At 45.4% G+C, this 26824-nt stretch overlaps 1 protein-coding gene across 6 annotated transcripts in view; it reads right to left on the bottom strand.

Moving 5' to 3' along the window:
* The window catches only part of LOC115154316 (nuclear receptor corepressor 1), a 101657-nt gene that overhangs the window by 12697 nt on the left and 62136 nt on the right, over positions 1–26824 (bottom strand). For 4 of the 6 annotated variants that reach the window (XM_029700407.1, XM_029700408.1, XM_029700410.1 and 1 more), the window contains 21 exons: positions 24684–24814; positions 23706–23998; positions 17466–17543; positions 12876–13012; positions 12482–12572; positions 10268–10730; positions 9846–9972; positions 8957–9155; positions 8168–8329; positions 7091–7257; positions 5809–5926; positions 5408–5494; positions 4526–4584; positions 4100–4265; positions 3904–4038; positions 3727–3810; positions 3064–3320; positions 2585–2915; positions 2096–2320; positions 808–1014; positions 154–303 (listed from right to left, as the gene is read on the bottom strand). In XM_029700407.1, coding sequence (XP_029556267.1) covers positions 154–303; positions 808–1014; positions 2096–2320; positions 2585–2915; positions 3064–3320; positions 3727–3810; positions 3904–4038; positions 4100–4265; positions 4526–4584; positions 5408–5494; positions 5809–5926; positions 7091–7257; positions 8168–8329; positions 8957–9155; positions 9846–9972; positions 10268–10730; positions 12482–12572; positions 12876–13012; positions 17466–17543; positions 23706–23998; positions 24684–24814 — 3667 coding nt within the window. The remainder of the gene's footprint in view (positions 1–153; positions 304–807; positions 1015–2095; positions 2321–2584; positions 2916–3063; positions 3321–3726; positions 3811–3903; positions 4039–4099; positions 4266–4525; positions 4585–5407; positions 5495–5808; positions 5927–7090; positions 7258–8167; positions 8330–8956; positions 9156–9845; positions 9973–10267; positions 10731–12481; positions 12573–12875; positions 13013–17465; positions 17544–23705; positions 23999–24683; positions 24815–26824) is intronic. The other 2 variants (XM_029700409.1, XM_029700411.1) reach the window with 2 other exon arrangements.

The following is a 26824-nucleotide window of genomic DNA, read 5'->3' as shown; positions in this document are numbered from 1 at the left end:
TGGTACATAGAGGTGCGTATAGGTATGTTCAGATTCTCAGAACTCAGGGGAGTGTAGCAGGGCAGAGTGCTTAAGGGGCTGTGAGGTTAGGAGGAGGGCACAAAGGAACAAGAAGGGTGTCAGGTTGGGGTTGGGGCAGGATGGGGTCCTCACCTGGAGATATGGAGGCTTGGTTGAATGGCCTAGGAGGGAAAGGGGGTTGAGCTCCGGGGATGTAGGTGATGCGGTCCAAAGTGGGAGTACCTGTTCCCCCAGGGTGAGGCAACAGGATAGTTGGAGGCATCTGGGCTAGATCAATAATCCCTTTTACAGACAGAAGCAAAGGGCCAACAGTGAGCAACATGAACCAAATCCATAGGATCAATTTAAAGAGCTATGAATGAACACTGTGTACAGTAGCCTTGGTTTTACCAGTCACCTTACTCTGAACAGTGCTCAAAAATAATACTTTTATTTGTTTAAGGGCTGCTTTTTAATTTCTTTTCAAAAGTTGTGTGGAGTGCTGGTCACCTTGTAAGAGGCAACCACTGGGCAAATGAAAACAGGAAGTTTGTCAATACCCAATTTATAAAATTAAGTATTAGCTGTAGACAGCTGCAGCCCCAAAATATACATAAACAAATCAGCTATAGTAAATTAAAATAAAATTCTAAATCAATATGATGAGGCAATTTGTGAGGGTCATTTGCTTCTGAGCGTCTGGAAAAAGGTAGCCACTAATTCACAAGCACACAGTCTGAGTACTATCCCCCCACCTCCCTCCGTGAGAGAGGGACACACGGACAGCCAGCCGCCAGAGTCCAGTACCTCGCGCTCCGGGAGGGTAAGACAGAGCTATCGGTTGCTGTTCCCGTGGCGACAGGCCCCTGGCGACGTCGGGCCGTGGGATAACCTGCATCTGCTGGGAGGTGATATAATCATTGAGGATGGTCTGCCTCGTGTTCTCCATGGTGTACAGCTGGTAGGTGTTGTGGTAGCCTGTTGGGGACGGCTGCCTCGGGAACATGTACGCAGCTGCAAGGGGGAAGAGGAGGATAGATGAGAAGAAAACAGAGACCAATAATATGAACAACAGGCGCACTCCTTACTAGTGATGCACCGATATAACATCTAAAATAATCCTATTTTATAAGACAGTTCTTATTTGATTAATTGTGGTCGGACCCATCTATGTGAAGCAAGCCACAATAAGGATTAGCCACAATAGTGGACTTTGCGGTTAGCCTTCAAAATAAAAGTACGGCATAATTCTACTATTTGTATTCATTTGCATCAGTCAATGACATACTTTTATTTTGAAGGCAAACCGCAAATCCCACTATTAAGCCTAATCCTTATTGTGGCTAGCTTTATAACACATAACCCGGTCCGTTCAAGCCTCACTAGCCAGATGAAGCTAGCTGGCTGCTTATAACGTTAGCTTTGGGCAACAGGGATAAGTAGCTGGCTAGCTATTTATTTTCATGAACTTGAGTTCAATTTCAATAGGCGAACAGCAAGTGGCAACCTAGCTAATACTTACTCACAAGGATTCCTAAATCATTGCTAAAAATAATGAAAATGACTGCAGTTTCTACTGGTCATTGTTTTCAGGCTGGTTGTATTGGTGCTAGCTACCAAGCTAAAGCTAGCTAACCCAGAAGTTGCGGTCGAACAAATGATGCTTTATTACCAAAGTGGTTGTGTAAACATCGTTCGTGGCCGGTGTTTGCAAACTTTTTTTGCACAGGTCAGGAATGCTGTGTTACATGTGTAGCGCAAAATTTTACGTGGCGTCATTATATCATGTACCAACGTTGTATAGGTATGCACTTGACATCGGTTTTTAACATCGGCCCGATACCGATGTTGGCATTTTTAGCTAATATCGTCCGATTCCGATATTTTCACCGATATATCGTGCATCCCTACTGACGTCAACTGACTCAACCTGAGACTGGACAGGACATTCAGTGCCTATGAATGAGAGACGCCAAAGATACCCGTCATCAGTTTACCCAGAATCATTCTATCATTCCAGGATTCCGGTCTATTACTGTGTCGTTTAATGGAGGTTGGCTTAGGTTCATTGGAGTGGCTGTGTAGCGTGTCCTACCTGGGTCCAGGACGGCCCTGTGGAAGAGGGCAGGGTCTAGGTGTGGAGGCAGGTGGAACCTGGGCTCTCCGGGGGCCATGGGGCGGTGGTGGGGGTCGAAGGGGCTGTGGGAGGCCATAGGGTGGTTGGGGTCACCCCCTGACACAGGAGACTTGGCTGGAACACTGTCCCTCTGAGTGGGGGTCATGGTACTCTTCCGGTCATGGGATGCAGGCTTCCCAGAGCCTGGATAGGGGAGAAATGATCACAATTACAAATGGGTTTCATCAATACAAAATCACAAAGTCGATTTATATATAGAAAACATAACTAGCTAATACAAAAATGTGTTCAACACATTCAATGTCGGCAAATTGTAATGATGTAAAGACCCATAGCAACACATCATTGCTTGTGAACTGATTGCTGTAGAGTGAAACTATATGGTGCAGTCAGATACATCTGCATTGAAAGCGAAGACTAAGCGAGGGATGGTCAGACAAGACGTACCCTCCTGTCCTCGGCCCAGCATTGGCGAGCCTCTGGACATGGAGCTAGTGCTGTAGTTGACCGGGGTCCTGCGGGCGTCGGCATCTTGGTACATGCCCGGGCTGAGCTGGGACTTTCCTTGCTCCTGGTGGGTGGAACGCAGGACGGAGGTTGCCGAGTTGACCACAGAGGTGTGGCGCGCTCGCTGCTCCGCTGCCGCCTTGCTCTCCTCATACTTGGCCCGCTCCATGGCCTCCAGCGGGGGCATGGTGTGACCATGGGGCAGCCTACTGGGACTGGTGATCAGGGACTTAACGTTGTGCTTGATGGCCGACTGGCTCAGAGGATGGCCCTGGTAGAGAGAGGAGAGGAGGGATTAGAGTCTGCTGGTGACAACGGACAGACCGACACGATGCACTCAGTCAAATCAGGCTAATAAAACACACTGTCACACACGCCTACACACACAAATGTGCTCACTCTCTCTCACAAACACACACCTGGGATATGGAGCCCTCCATGGAGGCTCGGATGTTGGCAGCCATGTCGGGGGTCTTGCGGGGGTCCTGTCCAGGCTGCTCCTGGCGGGGGATCTCGTGGATGGAGCGGCCCATCTCCTTAATGGTGTTCACCCCCTCGTAGGGCTTACCCTTACCTATCCCCCCCTCAAAGGACCGGATGGGTGGACTCTCCCTCTTTATCTGCTTGCCGTACTTCATGCTCTCCTCATAGGCCTCTGCAGAGGTTCTGGGTGTACCTGGAGTGGGAAGAGAAAAACACAAAGCTGGAATCTGTACATGGTGAAAATGACAAGATATTACAACAACAAAGAAGTTACTTCAAACAACAAACACATTTTCTTTCCCTTGGACATCATTGCACATGAGATTGAACAGCATTGTTCCTCTGTTTCATCAACAAAACAAAAACAATAACAAATGCGTTGGGGGGGTGAACAGTGGTGTCATTGCAGATTTCAGCTTTAATGTGGGTTACATTTACATAGTAAAAATCATATCTGATTAATTTCATTGATTTAGCTGTTTTCAATTGACTGATTTAGATAGTTGACTTCATTATAATTATCTGATCTGCCAGGTTCTCGCTCACGCCCCAGTACATCTGAGTTTTGGAGCTGTGATGACACCTGATAACTTAATTACCTTGCATGATGGATCCAGTCATCATGGGCCTCTCCTTAGAGTCCCCGTGGGGACTGTCTCTGGGCAGGGCTCGGCTGATCAACCCTGACAAACACACACACAGTCAGTTACTCTCACACAGTGGTCTGAATATATGCACAGAGACGAGGGTAGAAGAAAAAAACACACACGCCTTACCTTCGAAGGGGGCTCCTTCTCTCCCGGGGTGGCCTCTGGCGACCTCCATCATATCATAGGAGCGTTTGAGCTCATGGCCTGTCCTGGGGCTATGCGTGGCCTCTCTTGGGTTCTTAATGGCTACGGAGACAGGAGCTGATTTACAGATTTACAAAAGGATCAAGTCAGAGTGACCACTAACAGAACTTAGCCTTACCGTCGTAGGAGAGGATGTGTCCACTCTTGCCTTCGTAGATGACGTGTCCCTTGGCCAGCTGTTCCCGAGCCTTCTCTGGGCTGCTCAGGTCCTCCGTGGGCAGCTTGGTGATGGTGCCCTTCAGCAGATCAGCTGCAATGCTGGACCCGGACAGGGCTGGCGTGCCCTGGTCACATGGAAGAGAGAAAGGGATAGGGAGAGAGAGAAATAGGTCCAGAGAGAGGGAGAAGATCAGCAACCGGAAACTATTTAATAAAATGGTACATTTTTCATTTCAAAGAAATTTGCTCCAAGAATATTAGACTACTTCATGGAATATACACAGATGTACATAATCATAAACTAAATTGTTCTATAAGACATCCATAGACAGGGTGGTGATTGGACACACATACTGGTTTAGCAATGTTAATGTCATTCTAATACCTGTGTGATTGATCCTCTGGCTGGGTTTCCCCTGCTGATACCCCCATCCATTGGGCCTCCTAGAAGGAAGACAACAGAGAGAGAGGTTGGTATGCATGGATACATGAGGGCTGTACAGTTGGCATTTTATTCCTGCACAGAATCACTCAAGCTCAATTCCAATTTTCCCCTTGTTCTCCCTGAACTGTGCACTTGTTGACTCCAAGGATGTAAAATATAATTGGTGTAAGAAATATGCTACACTCTGGCTACACTAATGTAATGCTTCTAAATCTTTGAAGGGGAGTGAACAAATGCACACTTCAGGGTGAAGAGTAGAGCAATGGCCTGAAGTTCACACCACACCCCCATGTCACCTCAGAGGTCAGTTGTAGAAGAAGGTGTGATGAGGACTGCTGGTGAGAGGAGGTACTCGTTGAACTTGGGCTTGTGAAGGCCCACTCCCTCTCCCTCTCCCTCCCTCCCTCACCAGCATGCCACATTCTGTCAGGTCTGTGCAAACAGAGGGCTGGAGGGAATGGGGGGGGGATGTCGGTGCCAGACTCCTCCATTTCATTATCTCTTTTCTCCCTCAGCCTGTGATAATGCTCTTTTTCTATTAAATTTCTCACAGACCTGGGTTCAAATAGTATTTGAAATATTTAGCCCCAGAAATGCAAATCCCACCCATCTTCCACTACAAGCAGGCAAACACTGAGTATTTGAAAGATATAATATAGTATTTGAACACGGGTGTGGTTTCTGAGTATTCACTGTTGGAATCTGCATCGTTTGGTGAGTGACACTCACACACTTTACCACGGTGAAAGGGGAAACACACCGAAGGATAGACAGGTTGACAAACAGATTGAAAGGTTGTGAGATGGACAGACAGACACGCACCTCTGACTACCCCCTCATACTGCGTCCGAGAGAGGAGTCCCTCAGACTGGCCACGCGGAGAACACTCCTCCTGCTTAATGTAGGACACTAGGGAGAGGGAGGGAGGGAGGTGGAGAGAATGAACAGGGGACAATTAGGAAAGGGAAGTGGGATATTTGGGACTGTCACATCAGGTCTGAATGTGATTAAACTTGAACAAGATGCCTCTCTCATGCAAATCTAATAGCAGTGAGAGGACAGGAGATGATGATAGACAACAGGGCTATGTTCCAATATCCACACTAGCATACCACTTAGTAAGAAGACATGTATTGGGCATTTATTGTAAGTAGTATTATAGTTTAGTCATTGGGAATGTGGGTAGGGTGTGTGTGTGTGTTGTCCAGACTGGCTTGTCATACCAGGCTTGGTGGGGTCCTGCTGCCTGGGCAGGCCCAGGGATATGGAGCCCACAGAACTCTTTGCCCCCTCTGGGCCACCGTAGACAGCATGAGATGGCAGGTACGTACCAGGAGTCCCCTGAAATGGCCAGAACAGATAGGTCAGAATCAGGTCAGGATTGCAGAATTCCAGTTGGTTAAACAAGATTTCTGAAAAACCTTGAAACTTGTCTGGAAATATACAGCAGGGAAATACAAGGAAGGTGCAGTGTACACAAATAAAGGTGGATCCAAGTGACATGTACCGAAGTTTCCCCTTTGGCATATTGGCTAGTAACTTTTACTAAATACAGACTACCGTGTGCTACAAGGGCAAATACCCTTATCAGTTTCTTAGTAAATCATTATCACACAACAAATACTGCTAAATTATGACTGAATGAGTAAGAGAGAATGGTGCCGAAAAACTATATGATCACTTCTTCCACCAAATAGAACATACCAAAAGCTCCAGCTACCGTGCCGTTTCTAGGCACAAGCGCAGGGGTTGCCAAACTTTTTTGGCCTGGGACCCCACCATGTAAAAAAAAGTGATGGCATCAATAGCAAATGCCTACTTTTTTTAATTGGGGCTATGACATTCTATTACAAATCAGTCTGACAGTAGATTTGGCAGTATTTCAATCTGAAATAAGTACGGTTTCAAGTGACTGAAAGGCATGTGGAAAGGCATTGGGAAGTTCAGAAGATCATCAGGCAATAATTTTGTATGATCTTCTGTGTAGAAAAGATCATCATCATTGATGATATTCTTTTTCCCAGTCTGATTTAGTGCCTGCTCATGTCCACTCTATTCTAATGAGGCTTGTGGTCATTGTAGAGGGAAACAGAAGACCCATATGTGTTACTGAGAGTCTTATCGTTCAGTGATGGGGTCATAACATTATGTAGCATAATCCGTTCAAATGATAGAGCCACATCTGTAGGAAGAAAACAGAAACCACTGTTTATTACAACCGCATCTAGTGGCAGCCAGAGGTTACTGACGTAACCCTAGTTCTAAGAACCAAGCGCAATTAAAATGCATTTGAGTTTCTCATATAACCCCATTTTCAAATCAGGCGACCCCACATTACGTCGCAACCCCTAGTTTGGGAAATGCTGCACAAGGGACATAAGCGCCGCTTAGGGCCCCACAACCGCAAGGGCACTCAAAATGCTAGAAACGGCCCTGTCCAGCTACACCTGTGTGGGTCTTTACCAGGGCTGGATCTGAGCCCTCACCTAATGGATGGGGTCTTACCTGGGAGATGGAGCCACCCTGGATAAAGGAAGGCTTGTCTGTGGGTTTGGAGGTTGGAATGAGCGGAGGAGGAGATGGAATGTTGGCGGGTCGGCTGTGTCTGGAGAAAGTCACACGGACTCCATCAGGCAGGCTCTGGACCACCTGGTTGGGAGCTGGCTGGAGCACTGGGAGAGGAGAGAAAACAGTAAAAGTTAGAAAGTGACACACTCGATAATATGGTCACTTAGCATGAGACTTGTCTAGGATAGGGTGAGTAAAGAAAGAGAAAACACAAAAAAACATGTGGCAAGAATAGAGAATCCAGAGGCACTGAAAAGTATCTGCACGATTGCACCAAAAACACCAGGAAAAAAATTCTCAATTGATGTCCAGTATGGATCATTTTTTCTTTGGGTGCCATTCCTTCAATTTGCTACTAAATTCAGCCCAAATTGTTTCTCATTCTCAGCCAGTGAATCATTCATTAGTCTTACCAACAGGCTCCACCAGCAGCCCATCTATGAGTGCATGATGATCAAACATTGATTTGCCCTAATGCTGCTCCCACAGATGTTTAAGCCTGCCCCCACAGATTTCCCAGAGTGCATTGTTCTACCATGTTAGTGAGTCAAAGTGACTGGCCTGCCTTGAGGAAGCAACGCCCGTTACTTTCCTCCCCACCGCACACCCGTCCTCCATGCCCCTGCACTCTACTAAATCGAAAATGTTTTATTTGTCTGGGAGAGTTCCTACAGAAGGCACAGATGTCAGCACCCTGGCAACTCACACGGGATATATGAAAACAAGCTACTCCATAATGAAATACTGATAAAGCCTTACTGCAGCCAGGCTGTGTGTGTAATGTTAATTCATGATAGGGACAGATAGATGCTCAAGGCCAGCTACACTACAGCTGAATCTACTCAGAGACAAAGGGGAAAGAGTAGGGGGGTGGAGTGCGAAACAAATAAGGCCAACGGTACGAGCTTTAGCCAATGGAACAAGAGTTGGCTACAGCACAAACAGTATGGGACCAGGCTAGGTGAATGGTAGAGAGGAGGTCAGATGGGGGAGGACAGAGCAGAGGGCGGTTACCTGGAGGCACGCTGTAGCGGGAGGCGTTGGGGTCGTTGGGCTGAGGAGAGGCCTTGCTCATGTCCCTGGGAGAGAGCCTGTAGGGAGAGCCTGGCCGACCAGACTGGGCCTCCTGCTCCAGAGCCATCTTCATATCATAAGGCATGTAGGGGAAGGGCTTACCTGGAGAACACAACACAGAACCGAGACACATGAATGAAAACACTGCCACAACAAATTACACACACACACCACACACACCACACACAAATAGACAAAGAATCAGAAGATGAAACACAATTTAAGGAAATTCAGTTCTCTGAGGACACATGCTGTTGATTTTGATTATTCATTCCAAATCAACAAAAAATGATTGAGAAGCATCTTGACATGGATTCGCAGTTCACCAGTTCTAACATGGACTCGCAGTTCTGTCTGCCTGGAAGGCACTGACTGTCTCCTGCTCTGACACACTCAAGTCATGCGCCTTCAAAAGTCGACCGCAGAATCCCTCTCTTCCCCCAGAGGCATTTCAGGAAAAACAAGCCTTCCCCATCAGAGGCTTCATGTTCGCATCAGAGGTGAAATGGGGTCAGCTAACATCTTGTTCTGGCTCAGAAAGACATTTTAGAGTGGCAGTCTGAACCTGCTCTCTCCTCTCATATTTCCTTTTAAGACGGTGAACTACAGCGAACGTGACAGAAAAAAATGCATTGGCTACAAACAGGCTACTGTTGGTTGAGAGGCTCAGGTAGGTAGGGGCTCAGAGGGAGGATATCGGTGTGTGAGTAGGTGTGTACTCTCTCTTACCCTCCCTGTCCACTATGGTGGGGCTGTGGGTGGTGAAGCAGTTGGAGGGTTGTCTGCTGCGCTCGGGGTCAGCCTGGTCCTGCCTCTGTTTCTCCTCGGCGTGGGCTGACTCGTGCACAGCCGTGATCTGGTGCTGGAACATGGCGAAACCGCTGAGGGGGGCTCCTATGGAAATTCCGCCAGGACCAAAAGGAACCACCTACAGGAAGGGGGCGAGGAGATGCCCATGTGAGGAAGACTGGGGGGGACACAAGCTCTGTACAAGTGAAGCAAGCGGCTGATGCATTGCCCACTAACCCTGAAGTTCTTCGATCTACATTTGTAAGAGTACAGGAAAAGTAGATGTTGATTGGACTTCAGGGTTAGAATTAAACGCATAGTACTAAGGCATGATTTTAAACCATCCCAGAGAAAGGACATTGGATGACAAATGTAAAACATTAGCTAAACAGTTGTCAGATTTGATAGTGTTCGTGTTTTGCACACAAATCTCAGCCATAGTGCTTAAACAATCCAGTTTGTCTGATCTCATTCCATAAGAAATTAGGAGACAGAAGCACCATAGAAGAGGCCATTGGAGGAAAAGAAATTGACATCAGAAAACCCATCAGTACATTAGCATGACTGATTACACAAAAGATGGGCACAATTTGATTGATTTAAATTCATGCTGACACATTGCTCAACTGATTGAATGACAGAAGATTAATGATTGGTAACAAATTGATTGATAGGTTGGTTGGAAAAATGCTGGGGATGATGGACTCACTTGACAGGGAGGTTGGTCTAAATAAGACATGCTTTCACCCTGCTGCCTGCCTCCGTGTGCCTGCCTCTCCGAATGGGCATATCTGATCATAGAAAAGTGTGGGTTGCTATAGTGACTGACCATGGGCGGGATAGCAGCGGCGCGCTGCTGGAGCTGCTGCATGTTGAGGTGGGCCTGCTTGGTCGTGGACATCAGCACTGAGCTGGGAGGGCTGAGCAACGAAGGCTTGTCCATACTAGAGAAAATCCTGAGGTCACAGGAGAGGGGGAGACAGGAGAGGAACGGTGAGACACACTGGTCAGAAAGAGTTGAGGTAACGGTCACAGGAGTTATAATAAAGGAGTCCTGTATGGAACGATTCAATTACCACTAATAATATCAACCATTTACCACCTTAATAATTAATCCAAGTACATTTTGCCCTCATCTGATCCCCTATACTGATAGTATCAACAGCTGAGAGATCATTAGCTTCACCCAAATAGCTTTGTTTTTTAAGTCCAAATCAAGTGGCCATCCCTGTGATCATCATTCTGACCCACCTCTGTCTCTCGGGCTCAGCGTCTACATCTTCGTCGGCGCTGCAGGTGGCGCTGGAGTCGTTGTCTGAGTGGTGCCCCTCCCTCTGCTTCTCTGGCTCCCCCTTCTCCTTGGCAGAGTCAGGCTCCACCTTCACCTGCACCTCCCCGGACCCCCCAGGCTTCATGTCCACATCCTGGGGCTCGCTCTTGGGGTGCCCATGGCCCTCATAGGCCACCCGGGCCCTCTCCCCATCCTCCTGAGAGCCAGGCTCTCTGGCCTCTCCCTCGGGGCTCTTCTCCAACTTGACCCTCAGCTCCCCGTAGGAGGGCTCCTGGACCCTCCCATTGCTAGCCTGGCCCTTGTCGGACCACTGGTTCTCTGACCCTCCAGCTCCGTCTCCCCTCTGGGAATCCCCTCCGGCCTTGGAGGGGTCCGCCTGGGACGGGGACGGGGCGCTCTCTGTGTCTGAGCTGTTCTCTCCACCTTTATGGGCACACAGAACAGGAAAAGACATGGGTGAGACACACTTAAATCACTCTGCATGGCATACATAGGAAGTGACCCTGAGGAGAGGGACACATATACTGATCCAAGCAGATAGAAATGTTATGGATAAAAATATGCAGTATAGATAAAAAGACAGACCACATAAAATACATAAATATGCTGCAAACCAATGATGCACGCAATGTTGCCTGTGTCTGGCACTGTTGCCATGGAGAGAAGAAACCTGAACATTGAATAAAAAAATAATAAAAAAAGCATATGTCGATGCCAAGATAAATCTCTAACACAGAGGTCAAACTGAATCAAATCAAACGCCAAAGATTGTGTCCAAATAATGTGACCAAAAACAAAAAATCTAAATGACAGAAGCAGGGTTTTAGAACACTGAACACTACCCTCCCAGCAGCATTACTGCCTATGCTCAACCACGTGACACTCTGCAGTCAGCTACACCAACCAACCAAGACCTTGAGGACAGTTTGAGTTTCCTTGGGAGTCAATGAGAGCTTCAAAAACAACACATAATATAGTGACCTTCTGTAGTCCAGACACAACTTTACAAATGTCTGATTGTAGTTGGTTGTCATCAGGAGGGGCAGCAGGAGGGATAGAGAGAGAGAGAGACAGACAGACAGAGAGACTAGCAGGCTGCAAGGCTAGGGGGAAGCCTCTACTACCTCCCTCCTCCCGGTCAGGTGAGAGGCTCAACCTTAAACCAATTTGCTTCACCTCAGCCACTTTGCTTTACCACAACCAAAAGCTGGAGGGAGATGGACTCCACTCCAAAAGAGAAAAAGAGAGAGAAGGGGAGAAGAAAGAGGGGGAGAGAAAGAGATGGCCAAGAGCGACAGTCGGTGAGTGATCGGTCTGTGACAAACCCAAGGAGACATTGAATTCATGAGGACATTTAGGGACAGGATGAAATGGAAAGGTCTCAGACTTAATCTGGACTCACACGCATTAACCTATCCCCATACGTGGCAGAGCATTGCAAGGCAAAGGATTTGAATATTCAAAACAGGCCCTTTCTGCCCTGTTACGACAGCATTTTAGAACTTTAAGAGTGGAGAGCGAGAGCAAGACCGAGAGAGATAGAAGACTGCAAGTGGAGCGGGAGAGAGGGGGGAGAGAGGAGACACAGAGGAGAAGGAGACCGGGTGATGGGGAAAAGAGCAGAGAGTTGGGGAGAGAGTGGGAGAGGGGTAGAGAAAGAAACCGGGGGAGGCCCGGCGGATCAAACGAGCGGAGTAGCACTCAGCGTTCCATGCAACACGCTTTCTTCAAAGCCAAGGAACAGTTACATAACCCAGACCCAGCAGTCAGAATTAGTTCACATCTTTTATCTCTCGCTTTCCCCCCCCTCCTTCTCCCTTTCCATTTGATCCCTTTTTTCTCTCTCATTAAAACTACAGACAGTATAGAGAAAATACCGGGGCTCCTTCGCCATAATTCAAATCAAATTCTCAGAAGACAGACAGTTCAAGAGGCTCTTTCTGAAGTGGACTCACTCTTTTACACTTCGCTTCACTTTTCCATAGAGGCGTTTCTCTAAATCTTTCTCATTCACACACAACTACATCGTTTATTCACTCAGATCAAATGTAAATAAATAATCATCAAAAACAATTCATAACAATGGTTGTGTTTGTGTATTTGTGCAGACAGTGTAAGTGTGTCTGAATGTGAGGATAAACAGATGGATGGTGTGCGACATCTCTCTGACTGACCATCACTATCCTCTGGGTTTTGGTCGTCGTCAGCTGAAGCCATGCTCTCGCTCTGAGACGGGTCTCGATCTCCCCGTGCCCGCCGTGTGTCCTGAAACAACACAGGTTATAGAACAGACTACATCAACTTCACTGCTCCTCTGATTAATACAGAAAATCGATTAAAGATAGTGTCAGACATACATGTTCTAATAGACGTTAAAGAAACCAAACCTCTTCACATTGTACCTGAACAGGGGTGTATTCATTAAGCACTAAACTGAGAAAATTAACTGAAACCGGGAGGGACTCCCTGGACGATAAGGTATACTCTTTTATTGCCATTGTTTTTACATTTTTTATGTGCCCATATGAACACAACCCTGGTAATTAATTGTGTTGAGTGTTGCCGTACCTGCTTGTGCTGCTGGAGCAAGTTGTCCAGGTTGTGCCGTCTCTTGTAGTTGAAGTAGAAGTTCTTGCACTGAGCCTCGCTCTTGGTGCCCACCATCTTGGCAATGGCTGACCAGTTGCGCCCGTGCTCCACAAGGCCTGGCAGAGGAGAGAGGGAGACTGGGTTGGGATCTGAACCTAAAACAGGCCCAGATTAAGCATATTCATTGAATATTAACCTACTACAGATTGACACCATCTCACCTGATAAAACCCTGCAGGCCAACAGCACTTATCTAATCCAACAATTAGCTTTAATGGAGTCTCAAACTGTTTACGACAGACTACGCTTACAGAGAGGTGCAGTGGACTGGAAGATCGACAGCCTCCCTCCCCCTTCCTTCACTGCATTTCTGAGCTAAAGGACACCGACACTGACAAATCACCTCAGACTGGAGGCCAGAATAGGACAAAGGCCCATTACAACGCCATCTGAACTAATGAGAAGACAGAGGACACTGGACAGAACATTTAGCGTCTGGTTTGAGTCACTCGTAATAGTCTTATGATTAGATATTTTTTTTGTAGTAGTAGTCACTTCAAAATGATAATGGTGGTCCAGTTGCCCTATTTATTGATTGGCCAGAAAACCACTGACACACCTACAGTATACAACATGGACATTATCCATTCTCCCCCAAAATTGTCAAAGACTCCAGCCACCAAAGTCAAACTATTCTCTCTGCTACCACAAGGCAAGCGGTACCGATGCACCAAATATGGAACCAACAGGACCCTGAAGAGCATCTACCCCCAAGCTATAAGGCTGCTAAAATAGTTAACCAATAGCTACTCGGAATACCTCCATTGACCCTTTTTGCACTAATCTCCTTTGACTCATCACATACGCTGCTGTTACTGTTTACCTATCCCGTTGCAATTGGAAAGTATTTAGACCCCTTGACTTTTACCAAGATTTTATAACATTACAGCCTTATTCTAAAATTGAATCAATTGTTTTTTCCCCTCATTAATCTATACACAATACCCCATAATGACAAAGCAAAAACAGATTTGAATTTTTGCAAATTTAAATATAAAAAATATGAAATATCACATTTACCTAAGTATTCAGATTCTTTACTCAGTACTTTGTTGAAGCACCTTCGGCAGCAATTACAGCCTCGAGTCTTCTTGGGTATGACACTACAAGCTTGGCACACCGGTATTTGGGGAGTTTCTCCTATTCTTCTCTGCAGATCCTCTCAAGCTCTGTCAGGTTGGATGGGGAGTGTCGCTGCACAGCTATTTTCAGATCTCTCCAGAGATGTTAGATTGGGTTCAAGTCCGGGCTCTGACTGGGCCACTCAAGGACATTCAGAGACATGTCCCGAAGCCACTCCTGCATTGTCTTGGCTGTGTGCTTCGGGTTGTTGTCCTGTTGGAAGGTGAACCTTCACCCCAGTCTGTGGTCCTAAGCGCTCTGGAGCTGATTTTCATCAATGATCTCTGTACTTTGCTCTGTTCATCTTTCCCTCGATCCTGACTAGTCTCCCAGTCCCTGAAAAATATCCCCACCGCCTGATGCTGCCACCACGCTTCACCGTAGGGATGGTGCCAGGATTCCTCCAGACGTGACGCTTGGCATTCAGGCCAAAGAGTTCAATCTTGGTTTCATCAGACCAGAGAATCTTGTTTCTCATGGTCTGAGTCCTTTAGGTTCCTTTTGGCAAACTCCAAGCGGTCGGTCATGTGCCTTTTACTGAAGAGTGGCTTCCATCTGGCCACTCTACCATAAAGGCCTGATTGGTGGAGTGCTGCAGAGATGATTGTACTTCTGGAAGGTTCTCCATCTCCACAGCTCTGTCAGAGTGACCATTGGGTTCTTGGTCACCTCCCTGACCAAGGAACTTCTCCCGCGACTGCACAGTTTGGCCGGGTAGCCAGCTCTAGGAAGAGTCTTGGTGATTCCAAACTTCTTCCATTTAAGAATGATGGCGGCCACTGTGTTCTTGGGGACCTTCAATGCAGCAGACATTTTTTGTTACCCTTCCCCAGATCTGTGCCGACACAATCCTGTCTCGGAGCTCTACAGACAATTCCTTCGACCTCATGGCTTGTTTTTTTTCCTCTGACATGCACTGCCAACTGTGGGACCTTACATAGACAGGTGTGAGCTTTTCCAAATCATGTCCAATAAATTTAAAATGTACCACAGGTGGACTCCAATCAAGTTGTATAAACATTTCAAGGATGATCAATGGAAACAGGATGCACTTGAGCTCAATTTCGAGTCTCATAGCAAAGGGTCTGAATACTTATGCATCTGTTATTCATTATTAATACATTTGCTAAAATTTCTAAAAACCTGTTTTAGCTTCGTCATTATGGGGAAATGTGTGTAGATTGATGAGGAAATAGTTTTTATTTAATCCATTTTAGAATAAGGCAGTAACGTAGCAAAATGTGGAAAAAGTCAAAGGGTCTGAATACTTTCCAGATGCACTGTACATAACTACCTCGTAACCCTACACTTCGACCTGGTACGCTCTGTTACATACAGCTTACATGAAGATGGGGGGGGGAAACATCTGAGAAAAAAGACAGGGGGGGGGGCACTCTGACCCATCCAGCAGTAGGCAAAACATTAAAAAAAGCTGTAGTGAAACTACGCAGAACACCGTGCCAGCATCTAATGTACACTATGTCTCAGTTTCGCGACATCAGGCAGCCCAATGAATGAAAGTGCTCCTTTCAAACATGTCAGCTTTTAAAAACTCCCCCTCTGTACTGTCTGGTCTGGAGGAGCTTCAGTTTTAAGACCTTGGATATCAGTGGCATCTCTGCTAGACCCTGTTAATTCAACCAGACTACTCCAAATGAACAGCCCTAGTCACTGTATGATTACAGTGATTCACTTTTGGCTGTGAATGTATGACCAACCAAATGATACCAATGGCAAAACAGAATACTGTGGTAGTAACTCCCTGGGATATATAGGATAGGTTTGTCGACTGAAGTCTATGTACGGGAGAAAGCGGAAATGTACATGGGTTGGGGGAGGCATGACCAAATAATTTACAAATTCGCAAACCCACCCAAGACAGCCTTAATTAATCCCCATTAATCCTTCTATTTACTCTCCCCTGTCCAATGTGCTTAGCCCCATTGGCATTCTCATGCTGCACTTCCACCTAAGACTTACCCCACACCAAAGTACTGCCAGTGTTTTCTATTAAAGTAAGCTCTAGTGTTATTGTTTCTCCATCAGGAGTGTGACACTAAAGACTTTGGGCGAGCAGAATCAACAACCTCTGCATTATCAAGACTGTTACTTTGTGAGAAGGTGCTAAAGTTCACAGTTAGACAGTATTATGGAAATGACAGCTGAAAAGTACCAGTGGCCTAGAATTGGCCCCAAGGAGGAGCAGGTCCGCCGGAGCCATGGCCCAGTGAGACACAGGTGCCGGTACACGTAGATGGAAACAGAAAAGTCTGAGCCTTTTGGGTAAAACACCAGGATAAATGATGGAAACTCGACCTCTCCCTTTTTCTCCCATTGTCCACCAGAGTCTACACTGACAAAGATGGAGGAGTACTGGCCTGGCTGGAAGGTAACTACGGGTCGATGGAGTCAATCTCCCATGGACTGAGTGACGCAACTGCGAAAGTAGAAAATGCTGGTGTGTCCACTGTCAGTAACTGCATGAAATTAAACACTCACCTCTCAAAAGGAGTTGTTTTGGAGAGAAAAATGTTTTGGGGTAAAGTCCTATAAGATCCAGAGGCCTGGCAAATTGTTCTGGTGAATAATAGATATGATCTTTAGAGGAAACTCAAACTGTCACGCTCTGTTACTTCATACTTTGGCCCTAATAGATCAGTTTTGAGAGGCATGCAGAACAGAGCCACTGCAGTTAGCTACCAGAAAAAGTATCCTCGCTCAAACCACTGTCTTGCTTCCCCCTAAAAGCCTCCACCAGTTATGCACCCAGCCAGGAGAGAGTCAGATTGACAGTTTGTGTGGGAGCAAACTTTATTTGTGAGAGGTATTGACATGTTGAATGCACTGAGCTGTCTGTTTGAACTACTGGCACACAGTTTGGATACCCATGCATACCCCACAAGACATACCACCAGAGGTCTCTTCACAATCCCCAAGTCCAGAACAGACTATGGGAGGTGCAAAGTACTACATAGAGCTATAAATACTTGGAACTCTATTCCACATCAAGTAACTCATGCATGCAGAAGAATCAGGTTTTTAAAAAACCGGATAAAAATACACCTTATGGAACAGCGGGGACTGTGAAGAGACAAGCACAAACACATGCATAAGATAACAAACACACGCACACATTAATTTTGTGTCGTAGATATGTGGTAGTAGAGTAGTGGCCTGAGGGCACACACTTAGTGTGTTGCGAATATATTGTAATGTTTTTCAGATTGTATAACTGCCTTAATTTTGCTGGACCCCAGGAAGAGTAGCTGCTGCCTTGGCAGGAAGTAATGGGGATCCATAATAAATACAAATTACGAGGAGAGAGATCAAACTAGAAAGAGAGGGGTGAGAGAAACAGTAGATAGAGAAATAAAACAAAAACAGTACCTTTTTTGGCAACCTCCATTTCCTCCTCGGTCCAGCGAGAAGTCTCTCCGGTTTCGCCGTTCGCAGCAGCAGCTCCTCCTGTTTAAGTCACAGAGAGAGAACAGAAACCTTCATAATCAGCCCACAGAGAGAGAAAGTACAGTACCAAGCTCGTTCTGCTTCTCAGCGGTCTGCTTCTCATGGCTGCTAATCTAATAATCAGTTTACATTCTTTGGCTCGCTGCCGAGACCTACCCCTCCCGCTCTCTCTTACACTCCCTTTCTCTCGCGCTCATGCTCCCTCCTTCTGTTGCCCTTCACGCCCCCCCCCCCCCCCCCCCCCCCCCCAACCCCCTCCTCCCTCTCCCCCTCACAAGGGGAGGGTCCATGTCACCTGATCTGGCTCTAAACAGCGGAGTAGAGAGACGGGCCTCCCAACATCCCCCTCTTTGGGAAACGGCCTTGGACAGAGAAAACAGACAGAACAGCCGACAGACAGATTTACCACTCATATCGCTGCTACAATGCAACATAACCATTAACCACACAGGTGCTGATGGAGGCTGGGGCTGAGAGAGTGTGAACCCTGGCCCACCCTATTCCATTGGACCCATAGAGATTGTGTAAACATTTGGGCCAATATAGCTGCAGTACGAACCCGACACTTACACAAAACATTTTTACTGAGGAGATCCATTCTTACGGTTTAGACGGCTCCAAGCGAATGGTCTAGGGCCACACAGACTTAAATCTACTCAAATGTTTGCTGAATCACTGCTCCTGTCCCGTGGCACGTTCAACATGTTCACCTAATCTTACCGCCATTCCCTCGTGCCCCCATCATGCCTTTTAAGATCAAGGGAGGTGGGCAGGTCATTCATCTCAGCTGGCTCTTTGAAGAGATAGGGGGCCATTTTGGACCGACCCTATACAATGGACTGCTTTTGACCCAGCCCATAGGACTGGTGAGACTCCTAATGACATCAAACACAAACACTAGGCTTGGACAGTATACCGTACAGTGCTGCTTGAAAGTATGTGAACCCCTTGCGCAATTACAGATTTGTTTTTACCATGAAATGAAAAAGGAATTAGTGCAGGAGCAAAAATAAGTGAACCCCAAGTTGCATTGGTTAAATCAAGTAGGTAAGTAAAATCAGGTGGGTAAATAATAGGGGACCAAATGAACCAATCAAAGGAGAGATCGTTAGGAATGAGTTTGGGCGGGACTCTGATAAATAGAGATAAGAAACCTGGTCAGTTTGGTGTTAACCATCCAGGTGAATGCAAAGCACACCATGCCGAGAGGAAAGGAGATCTCAGAGGATATCAGGACGAGGGTACCGAGAGCACATCAGTCTGGGGAAGGCTATAAAATCATCTCAAAAAGATTGAGGTCCATCAGTCCACTGTGAGGCAAATCATTTACAAATGGAGAGCATTTAACATGACAGCAACTCGGCCTAGAAGTGGACGCCTTTCCAAAATATCCCCAAGAGCCACAAGAACAATAATAAATCAGGAAAAAGCAAACCCAAACATAATTTTACATTACATTTTAGTCATTTAGCAGATGCTCTTATCCAGAGCGACTTACAGTAGTGAATGCATACATTTTTTTCTCCGTACTCCTCGCCCTCAATATCATCTAGAGATTTGCAGACCTCCCTTGCTGCAGCTAATACAAGTTTATCATTTAAAATGGCTAATTGGTCCTTAGAAAACCCTTTTGCACTTATGTTAACACAGGTGAAAACTGTTGTTCTGATTAAAGAAGCAATAAATCTGTCCTTCTTTAGAGTAGTTGAGTATCTGGAGCGTCAGCATTTGTGAGTTTGATTACAGGCTCAAAATGTCCAGAAACAAAGACCTTCTGAAACTCTTCAGTCTATTCTTGTTCTGGGAAATGAAAGATAGTCCATGCGAGAAATTGCCAAAAAACTGAAGATCTCATACAACGCAGTTTACTACTCCCTTCACAGAACAGCGCAAACTGGCACTAACCAGAATAGAAAGAGTGGGAGGCCCCGGTGCACAACTGAGAAAGAGGACAAGTACATTAGAGTGTCTAGTTTGAGAAACAGACACCTCACAAGTCCTCAACTGGCAACGTCATTAAATAGTACACGCACAACACCAGTCTCAACGTCAACAGTGGTGCAAGGTCACCAACCTCGCCCTCAACGTGATCAAGTCAAAAGGAGATGATTGTGGACTACAGGAAAAGAAGGACCGAGCACGCCCTCATTCTCATCGACGGGGCTGTAGTGGAGCAGATTGAGAGCTTCAAGTTCCTTGGCGTCCATGTCACCAACAAACTAACATGGTCCAAGCACACCAAGACAGTCGTGAAGAGGGCACGACAAAATCTATTCTCCCCTCAGGAGACTGAAAACATTTGGTATGGGTTCTCAGATCCTCAAAAAGTTCTACAGCTGCACCATCGAGAGCATCCTGACGGGTTGCATCACTGCCTGGTATGGCAACTGCTCGGACTCCGAACGCAAGGCACTGCAGAGGGTAGTGCGCACGGCCCAGTACATCACTGGGGCCAAGCTTCCTGCCATCCAGGACCTCTATACCAGACGGTGTCAGAGGAAGGCCCTAAATTGTCAAAGACTCCAGCCACCCTAGTCATAGATTGTTCTCTGTGCTACCGCACGGCAAGTGGTACCGGAACGCCAAGTCTAGGTCCAAGAGGCTTCTAAACAGCTTCTACCCCCAAGCCATAAGACTCCTGAACAGCTAATCAAATGGCTACCCAGACTATTTACATTGCCTGCCTGCCCCCCCACGCTGCTGCTCGTCTGTTATTATCTATGCATAGCCACTTTAATAACTCCACCTACATGTACATAATTACCTCGACACCGGTGCCCCCACTCATTGACTCTGTACCGGTACCCCCTGTATATAGCCCTGCTATTGTTATTTACTGCTGCTCTTTAATTATTTGATATTCTTTTATCTTACCTTTTTTAAAGGTATTTTCTTAAGAGCTTTTTCCTTCATCTTGTTCAACTGTTACCATGCACCTGCAAAAAAGATTGCTCACATGTGCAAGAGCCTTTTGAATTTTGGTTAAGGGCTTGTAAGTAAGCATTTCACTGTAAGGTCTACACCTGTTGTATTTGGCGCATGTGACAAATAAAATTAGATTTGAACCGGAATGCCATTCATGGGAGGGTTGCTAGGACGAAGCCTCTTCTGTAAAAAAAAACAACCAAAATGCCCATCTTAACTTTGCCAGAGACCACCCAGAAACCTTCAGGTTTGTCCAGAAGTCCATTCTCTGGACCGATGAGTCCAAAATTGACCTTTTTTGTCACAATCAACACTGCTATGTTTGGGGAAAACCCAACACCGCCTTAATCAAGCAATGGTGATGGGAATGTCAAGAAAAAAAGCCAGACTACAGTTTGCAACTGCACATGGGGACAAAGATCATATTTTGGGGAGAAATGTCCTCTGGTGTGATGAAACAAAAATGGAACTGTTTGGGCATAATGACCATCATTATGTTTGGAGGAAAATGGGGGAGGCTTGCAAGCTGAAGAACACCATCCCAACCGTGAAGCACAGGGGTGGCAGCATCATGTTGTGGGGGTGCTTTGCTACAGGAGGGACTGGTGCACTTCACAAAATAGATGGCATCATGAGGCAGGACAATTATGTGGATATATTGAAGCAACATCAAGACATCAGTCAGGAAGTTAAAGCTTGGTCGCAAATGGGCCTTCCAAATGGACAATGACCCCAAGCATACTTCCAAAGTTGTGGCAAAATGGCTTAAGGACAACAAAATCAAGGTATTGGAGTGGCCATCACAAAGCCCTGAACTCTATCCTATAGAAAATGTGTGGGCAGAACTGAAAAAGCGTGTTTGAGCAAGGAGGCCTACAAACCTGACTCAGTTACACCAGCTCTGTCAGGAGGAACGGGCCAAAATTCCCAACTTATTGTGGGAAGCTTGTGGAAGGCTACCCGAAACGTTTGACCCAAGTTAAACAATTTAAAAGGCAGTTCTACCAAATACTAATTGAGTGTATGTAAACTTCTGACCCACTGGGAATGTGATGAAAGAAATAAAAGCTGAAATAAATCACTACTATTATTCTGACATTTCACATTCTTAAAATAAAATGGTGATTCTAACTGACCTAAGACAGGGTATTTTTACTAGGATTAAAGGTCAGGAATTGTGAAAAACTGAGTTTAAATGTATTTGGCTAAGGTGTATGTAAACTTCCGACTTCAACTGTACCAATCCCGTCAATACCCTTGAAACTATTTCTTTGAAGTATTTTTATACATTTTTAAACAAATACCTGCAGTCAACTTGTGCAATACATTAGGAGATAAAGAAAATTGCATTCTTCATTTCACCTGTCACATTATTTGTCATTATGAAGCTTACCGGTAGTCCCCAGTCAAGTGGTGTTTGTTTACAAGCACACAAAGATGAGACCGGAGCCTTGAGTGTTATTCACTCAACATGCACCAGGGGACGTAGTTACAGTATGGAATTCACAACTAAATGTTAGTAGTTATAAGACATCTGGCTAAGTTAACAGTGTAAAATGTGCTAAATGCAGTTGTGCATTTGATTTGCTGATTTAGTAGCTAGTTAGCTAAATGGTTAGCTTCTTCCAAAATCAAGCTTTGCTTGGTAAAATCAGAGAAATCCCCTCCTGGATTCTAGAGCCTTGCTGTCTAATATTTGTTTTGTGCCTGCTGCAAACTGTGAGTAGCATTGTTTTGTTACTTGTATAACTTTGAGCTGGGATGTCTGTCCTGCAAATAATTTCAGTCAGAGACCATATAAAATGTTTGCAATATGCTCGTTAGCATTCTCTATGGGATTTTACATGTACTTGTTATTAACATTGCTAACCTTTGGATTACAAAAGCTCAGTGGGGTTTGAAATAGCGCCCCTATGTGGTCAGTGGTGGTATTACCGAATATCTCAGGATGGCAAAAGATAAAAAGGTATGACCATCTGGATACAGCCCAAGTCTAACACACAAAACCAGCACGGAGGCAGTGAATCAGCAGAGGAGAAGAGAGGAGACAACCACAGCCTGCTCAGCAGTCAGTCATTTCAGAAGATTGAACTTAAAATGATCCTATGCAAATCCCTGATGCACAGTAGCCAAGAGGGGTCAGGGGGTTGACAGACTGGGAAATAAGGTGCAGACTTAAAAAACAGAGCAGAGAAGGACAGCACAACATGTAGGTTTTGGTTAATACAGAAATCAGCCATGAAGACGAAATTCCTTAAAATAATACAATTTGATTAAATCCTTGGAAGGATATTCACCTTTCTGAGATGGATAATCAATTATTCCATTCTAATCTTTACAAGGATGTAGCTTAAATTCACCTTTCTAAAATACTTTTGTGTTTGCTTGAATGCTCTGGTTAGAGACCTGGGCCTGTACTGTCTGACGTTCAGCACACAAACATCAAAAGAAGCTCTCAGAGCAGCACAAGGACAAATTAAGTGGTTAGGCTGAGGTACAGCTGGAAGGAGCCATGACAACAGGTCCACCCCAGACACCACACTATTGCCATGGTGATGATGGCTAGGGTATAGGCTAGACAGACTGAACCCCTGGCTAGGTTACAGAAGTGAGAGATAGTCTGTTATGGCATTGTGTTGAGGAGCAAAACAAAAACAACCTGAACCTGGTGAACCAGGGACCTATTCAGTGCGGTGACATGATAGAAGATAGAAATATAGCTAATGAATAGAACTGACTCCAGTTGTTAACTGCCCACCCTATCACGTGTGTGTAAAGGTAACTGGGGTTAATTATATGGTATGTGGTGGTGTTTTTCTTGAAGCTAGAGGTGTTTCAGCTCAGCTGCATGACCATTGGGACTTATTTAGGCAAGTTGTGCCGTCCTCTTCTACAGCTGGGACCTATAAAAGCATCCTCACAATGCTATTATATTTCCGGGCCTTCCCAGGGAAAAAAACAGTTTCGCTCTCACATAAGATAATCATGAAGACACAGTTCACTCCCCACACACACTTGTTCAAACCTCCATAGCTGAGGAGCAATACTGCGAGTGGACAGGAGTTGAGACTTATATTATCTACTCAGTCCCATTCTCACAAATACAACCACCACAAAACTAGTAAACCACCTTAGTAAGCATAAGTCTATCTTTGAGATGCATCTTGGTAAAAAAAAAATCCCCCCCCAGGGGATGGTAGTGGGCTACTAAAAGCGTAGAATAGCTGAGGTGCTTACCTCCTCTGTTAAGGTCCATGGGGGGCTCACCCGGTGCAGATTTGGTGGGCTCTCTCACAGCCTTCTGGGTAGTAGGCTCAGGTTTGGAAGGCTGAGGGGGCTCGGAGGGCAAGAGAGGCTCGGGTGGCGGTGGCTCCGCCACAGAGGCAGCTTCATTGGCCATGGAGCGCGTGGTGATCCTTCCCTTGCGCCGGCCCTGGCTGTTGGCGGTCTTCCTGCCGCGTGGCGTGCTCTGCTCCTTACCGTCCTCGTCCTCCCCGCCGTCACACTTGTCTTTGTCTTTTCCGATGTCCCTGGAGGACAGAAGAGAAGGGATTGTTTTATTTTATTCAACTCCTCCACAATGGACATTTTCATAAACTGTACAAGCCTATTATTTACATAGCTAAATGCTTAGGAAAATCTAAATAGTCCAATCTAAATAATAAAAAAAACATTTTTTACAAGCACTTGCATTTCTCATTTGATGATTGGTTAGGATACGAGTCATGACTAACTGCTGCCCACTGATAAAGCTGGGTAAAAAGGCAGGGAGTTATCTGGCTAATGGATCAGAGTCCTGGGGTCAAGATGTCTGCCGGGCTCTCCTCTTAAGAGTCAGTAGCTCTTTTTCATTTCACTTTTCCTCAATTCTTCTCAACCCTTCTCCATCTCAAAATGAATTGGAGTAGAACATCCGAAGGAGAGAGGACAGGAGTAAATCGATGGAACATTGAAAGCAGTCGGGTGGTATGGTCAGCCTGGCCATCACCCCAGAGAAGGACAGTGGTTCTCTCCCGCTCTATGGCCTGATTTACAACACATCTATGAGGGCTCCGGAATTCCTGCCGCCTCAACTGAAGGTAAACATTTACTGGGAGGTACAGATTCTCAGAGGTGGACCAGGCCAAAGGATGACTATAGCCAGGACTAAAAGCTGTACCTGTGGGAAACCCATGCGCAAGTGTATACGCACACACAGAGCTATTCAAAACTCACCTGGAGTCCTCCTTTTCATCTTTCTCTTCCTCTTCCTTATTCTGCTCGTCCTCTTTTTTCTCTGACTTCTCCAACTTGTCCTCTTCAGGTTTATCGTCAGACTTTTCTTCTTGTGAGGATCGTGTTATTTGCTAGGAAAAAAACAAGGATACATTTTTTTTTATTACTATTTTTAAAATGTATACATGGCAACTCTTCAGAGTCATCAAATGGGGAGATTCTCTAATCTCTCATGTCGTCAGACAGAGAGCACTGTAGTCTATTCAAGTTCATCATGATGACGCAGTTCAATCTGGGCCAGAAAGTTCACAAAAAGGCAGCCCACTGCTCATTAACGTCTAGTTTTAAAAGTCTGGCCATGTTTGAATTCCTATTTAGTGACTGAGTGAGTGGGGTTAATGAGGCACACAGCTAAAACAGCTCGCCATGACCCACTTTCCTTTTAAGGCAACATAATAGTGGTGCGCTAGAACAACACCCTTTAGGAAAGAAAAGGATTCAGGATGAAAAATAAGAGTGTAAAAAAATACCAAATGATGGGAACTGATTATGTTTCAATACATGTGTATTTCTGTAACATGGCTAAAACCCCTCTCTCCTACACATTGCCTGTGTGAATAGTTAACTTCTCGGGAAGGTATGAGCCGTTTTGCACGTCTCACAGAGAACTAAGAAGATCAGATGTACCAATGCATACACAATCTTCAGTATTATCTAGAAGCCATATGTTGCCATGTTGACCAGTGTTAATGTAAATGTATAGGTGTTTTTGCACTTGACCAATGAGAATGAGACCAATGAACATGTGCAAGTTGACAGTATGAGGTGTAAAACTTGTCTGACAGTGTTTCAGCTGAGCACGATCCTTCCATTGGGATGTAAATTAAAGACTTGAATTGAATTCAAGCATTTGTTCTCAATATCTTCATTACCATTCACAACCCTTCACAAAGCAATACACTGACGGACCTACAAATCACAGCATGAATCTTAGAGCAACCTACGGTTTATTTCAAATATACAATTTCATGGCCTATTAATGCACTCTCCAGCCAAGCGAAGCTACAAATCAAACAGCAGTTAAATCTATCTTTACTGTTGCAGCAATCACCCAAACTCCCAATGTCTAACCCCTTACACATACAGAAGACTGCTAAAAGTTCACTGAGTGGTCTGCTGCTGAACTCTTCAGACTAAAGAGAGAACAGACAGACTGCCCTACAAACTGAACAACAGTACTATGTCATAATGTAAGAAAAGAAAGGGAACCAGGAGTGGAGTTTAACAGCCTGGTCATGCACCCAGCCAGTGTCAATAAGATGACTATGGCTTCCTTTGATGATCTTCAGATGGAGAGGGTGTCCATAGGATCATGCCACACACACTAAGTACAATACATGCTATTGTTCCCCCTGGATCTCACATGAAGGCCTCACATGACGACTAAATGAAAATAATTACAGTGAAAGATGGTGTGAGTGAGAGGGTGTCCTGAACCCACAACCACCCCAACACAACTTAGAAAAAGCAGAGTTCATATACGCAATCATTCAAGTCATTACGATTGCCCATGACAATTAGTAATCACATTAGCTTACAGCAAGAATGCAGATGCTGTACAAACCAAGATTTACTTTTGCAGCCACCAATCAATATAACATTTGGCTGACGCACCAATGACGAGAAGGATCTTAATGTTGCATTTTTGTATAAAAATAAAGTACACATTTATATACAGGATCAGTCAAAAGTTACTCATTCAAGGGGTTATCTTTATTTTTACAATGTTTTACATTGTAGAATAATAGTGAAGACATCAAAACTACGAAATAACACATGGAATCATGTAGTCACCAAAAAAGTGTTATATCAAAATGTAATATTTTAGATTCTTCAAAGTAGCCACCCTTTGCCTTGATGACAGCTTTGCACACTCATTGCATTCTTTCAAGCAGCTTCACCTGGAATGCTTTTCCAATAGTCTTGAAGGAGTTCCCATGTAAGCGGAGCACTTGTTGGCTGCTTTTCCTTCACTCTGCGGTCCAACTCATCCCAAACTATCTCAATTGGGTTGAGGTCATCTGATGCAGCACTCCATCACTCTCCTTCTTGGTCAAATAGCCTTTACACAGCCTGGAGGT

Source organism: Salmo trutta, chromosome 19 (genome assembly GCF_901001165.1).
Source record: "Salmo trutta chromosome 19, fSalTru1.1, whole genome shotgun sequence".
NCBI lineage: Eukaryota > Metazoa > Chordata > Actinopteri > Salmoniformes > Salmonidae > Salmo > Salmo trutta.
Note: the sequence above shows the minus strand (reverse complement) of the source record. Positions and strands in the feature narration are given on the sequence as shown.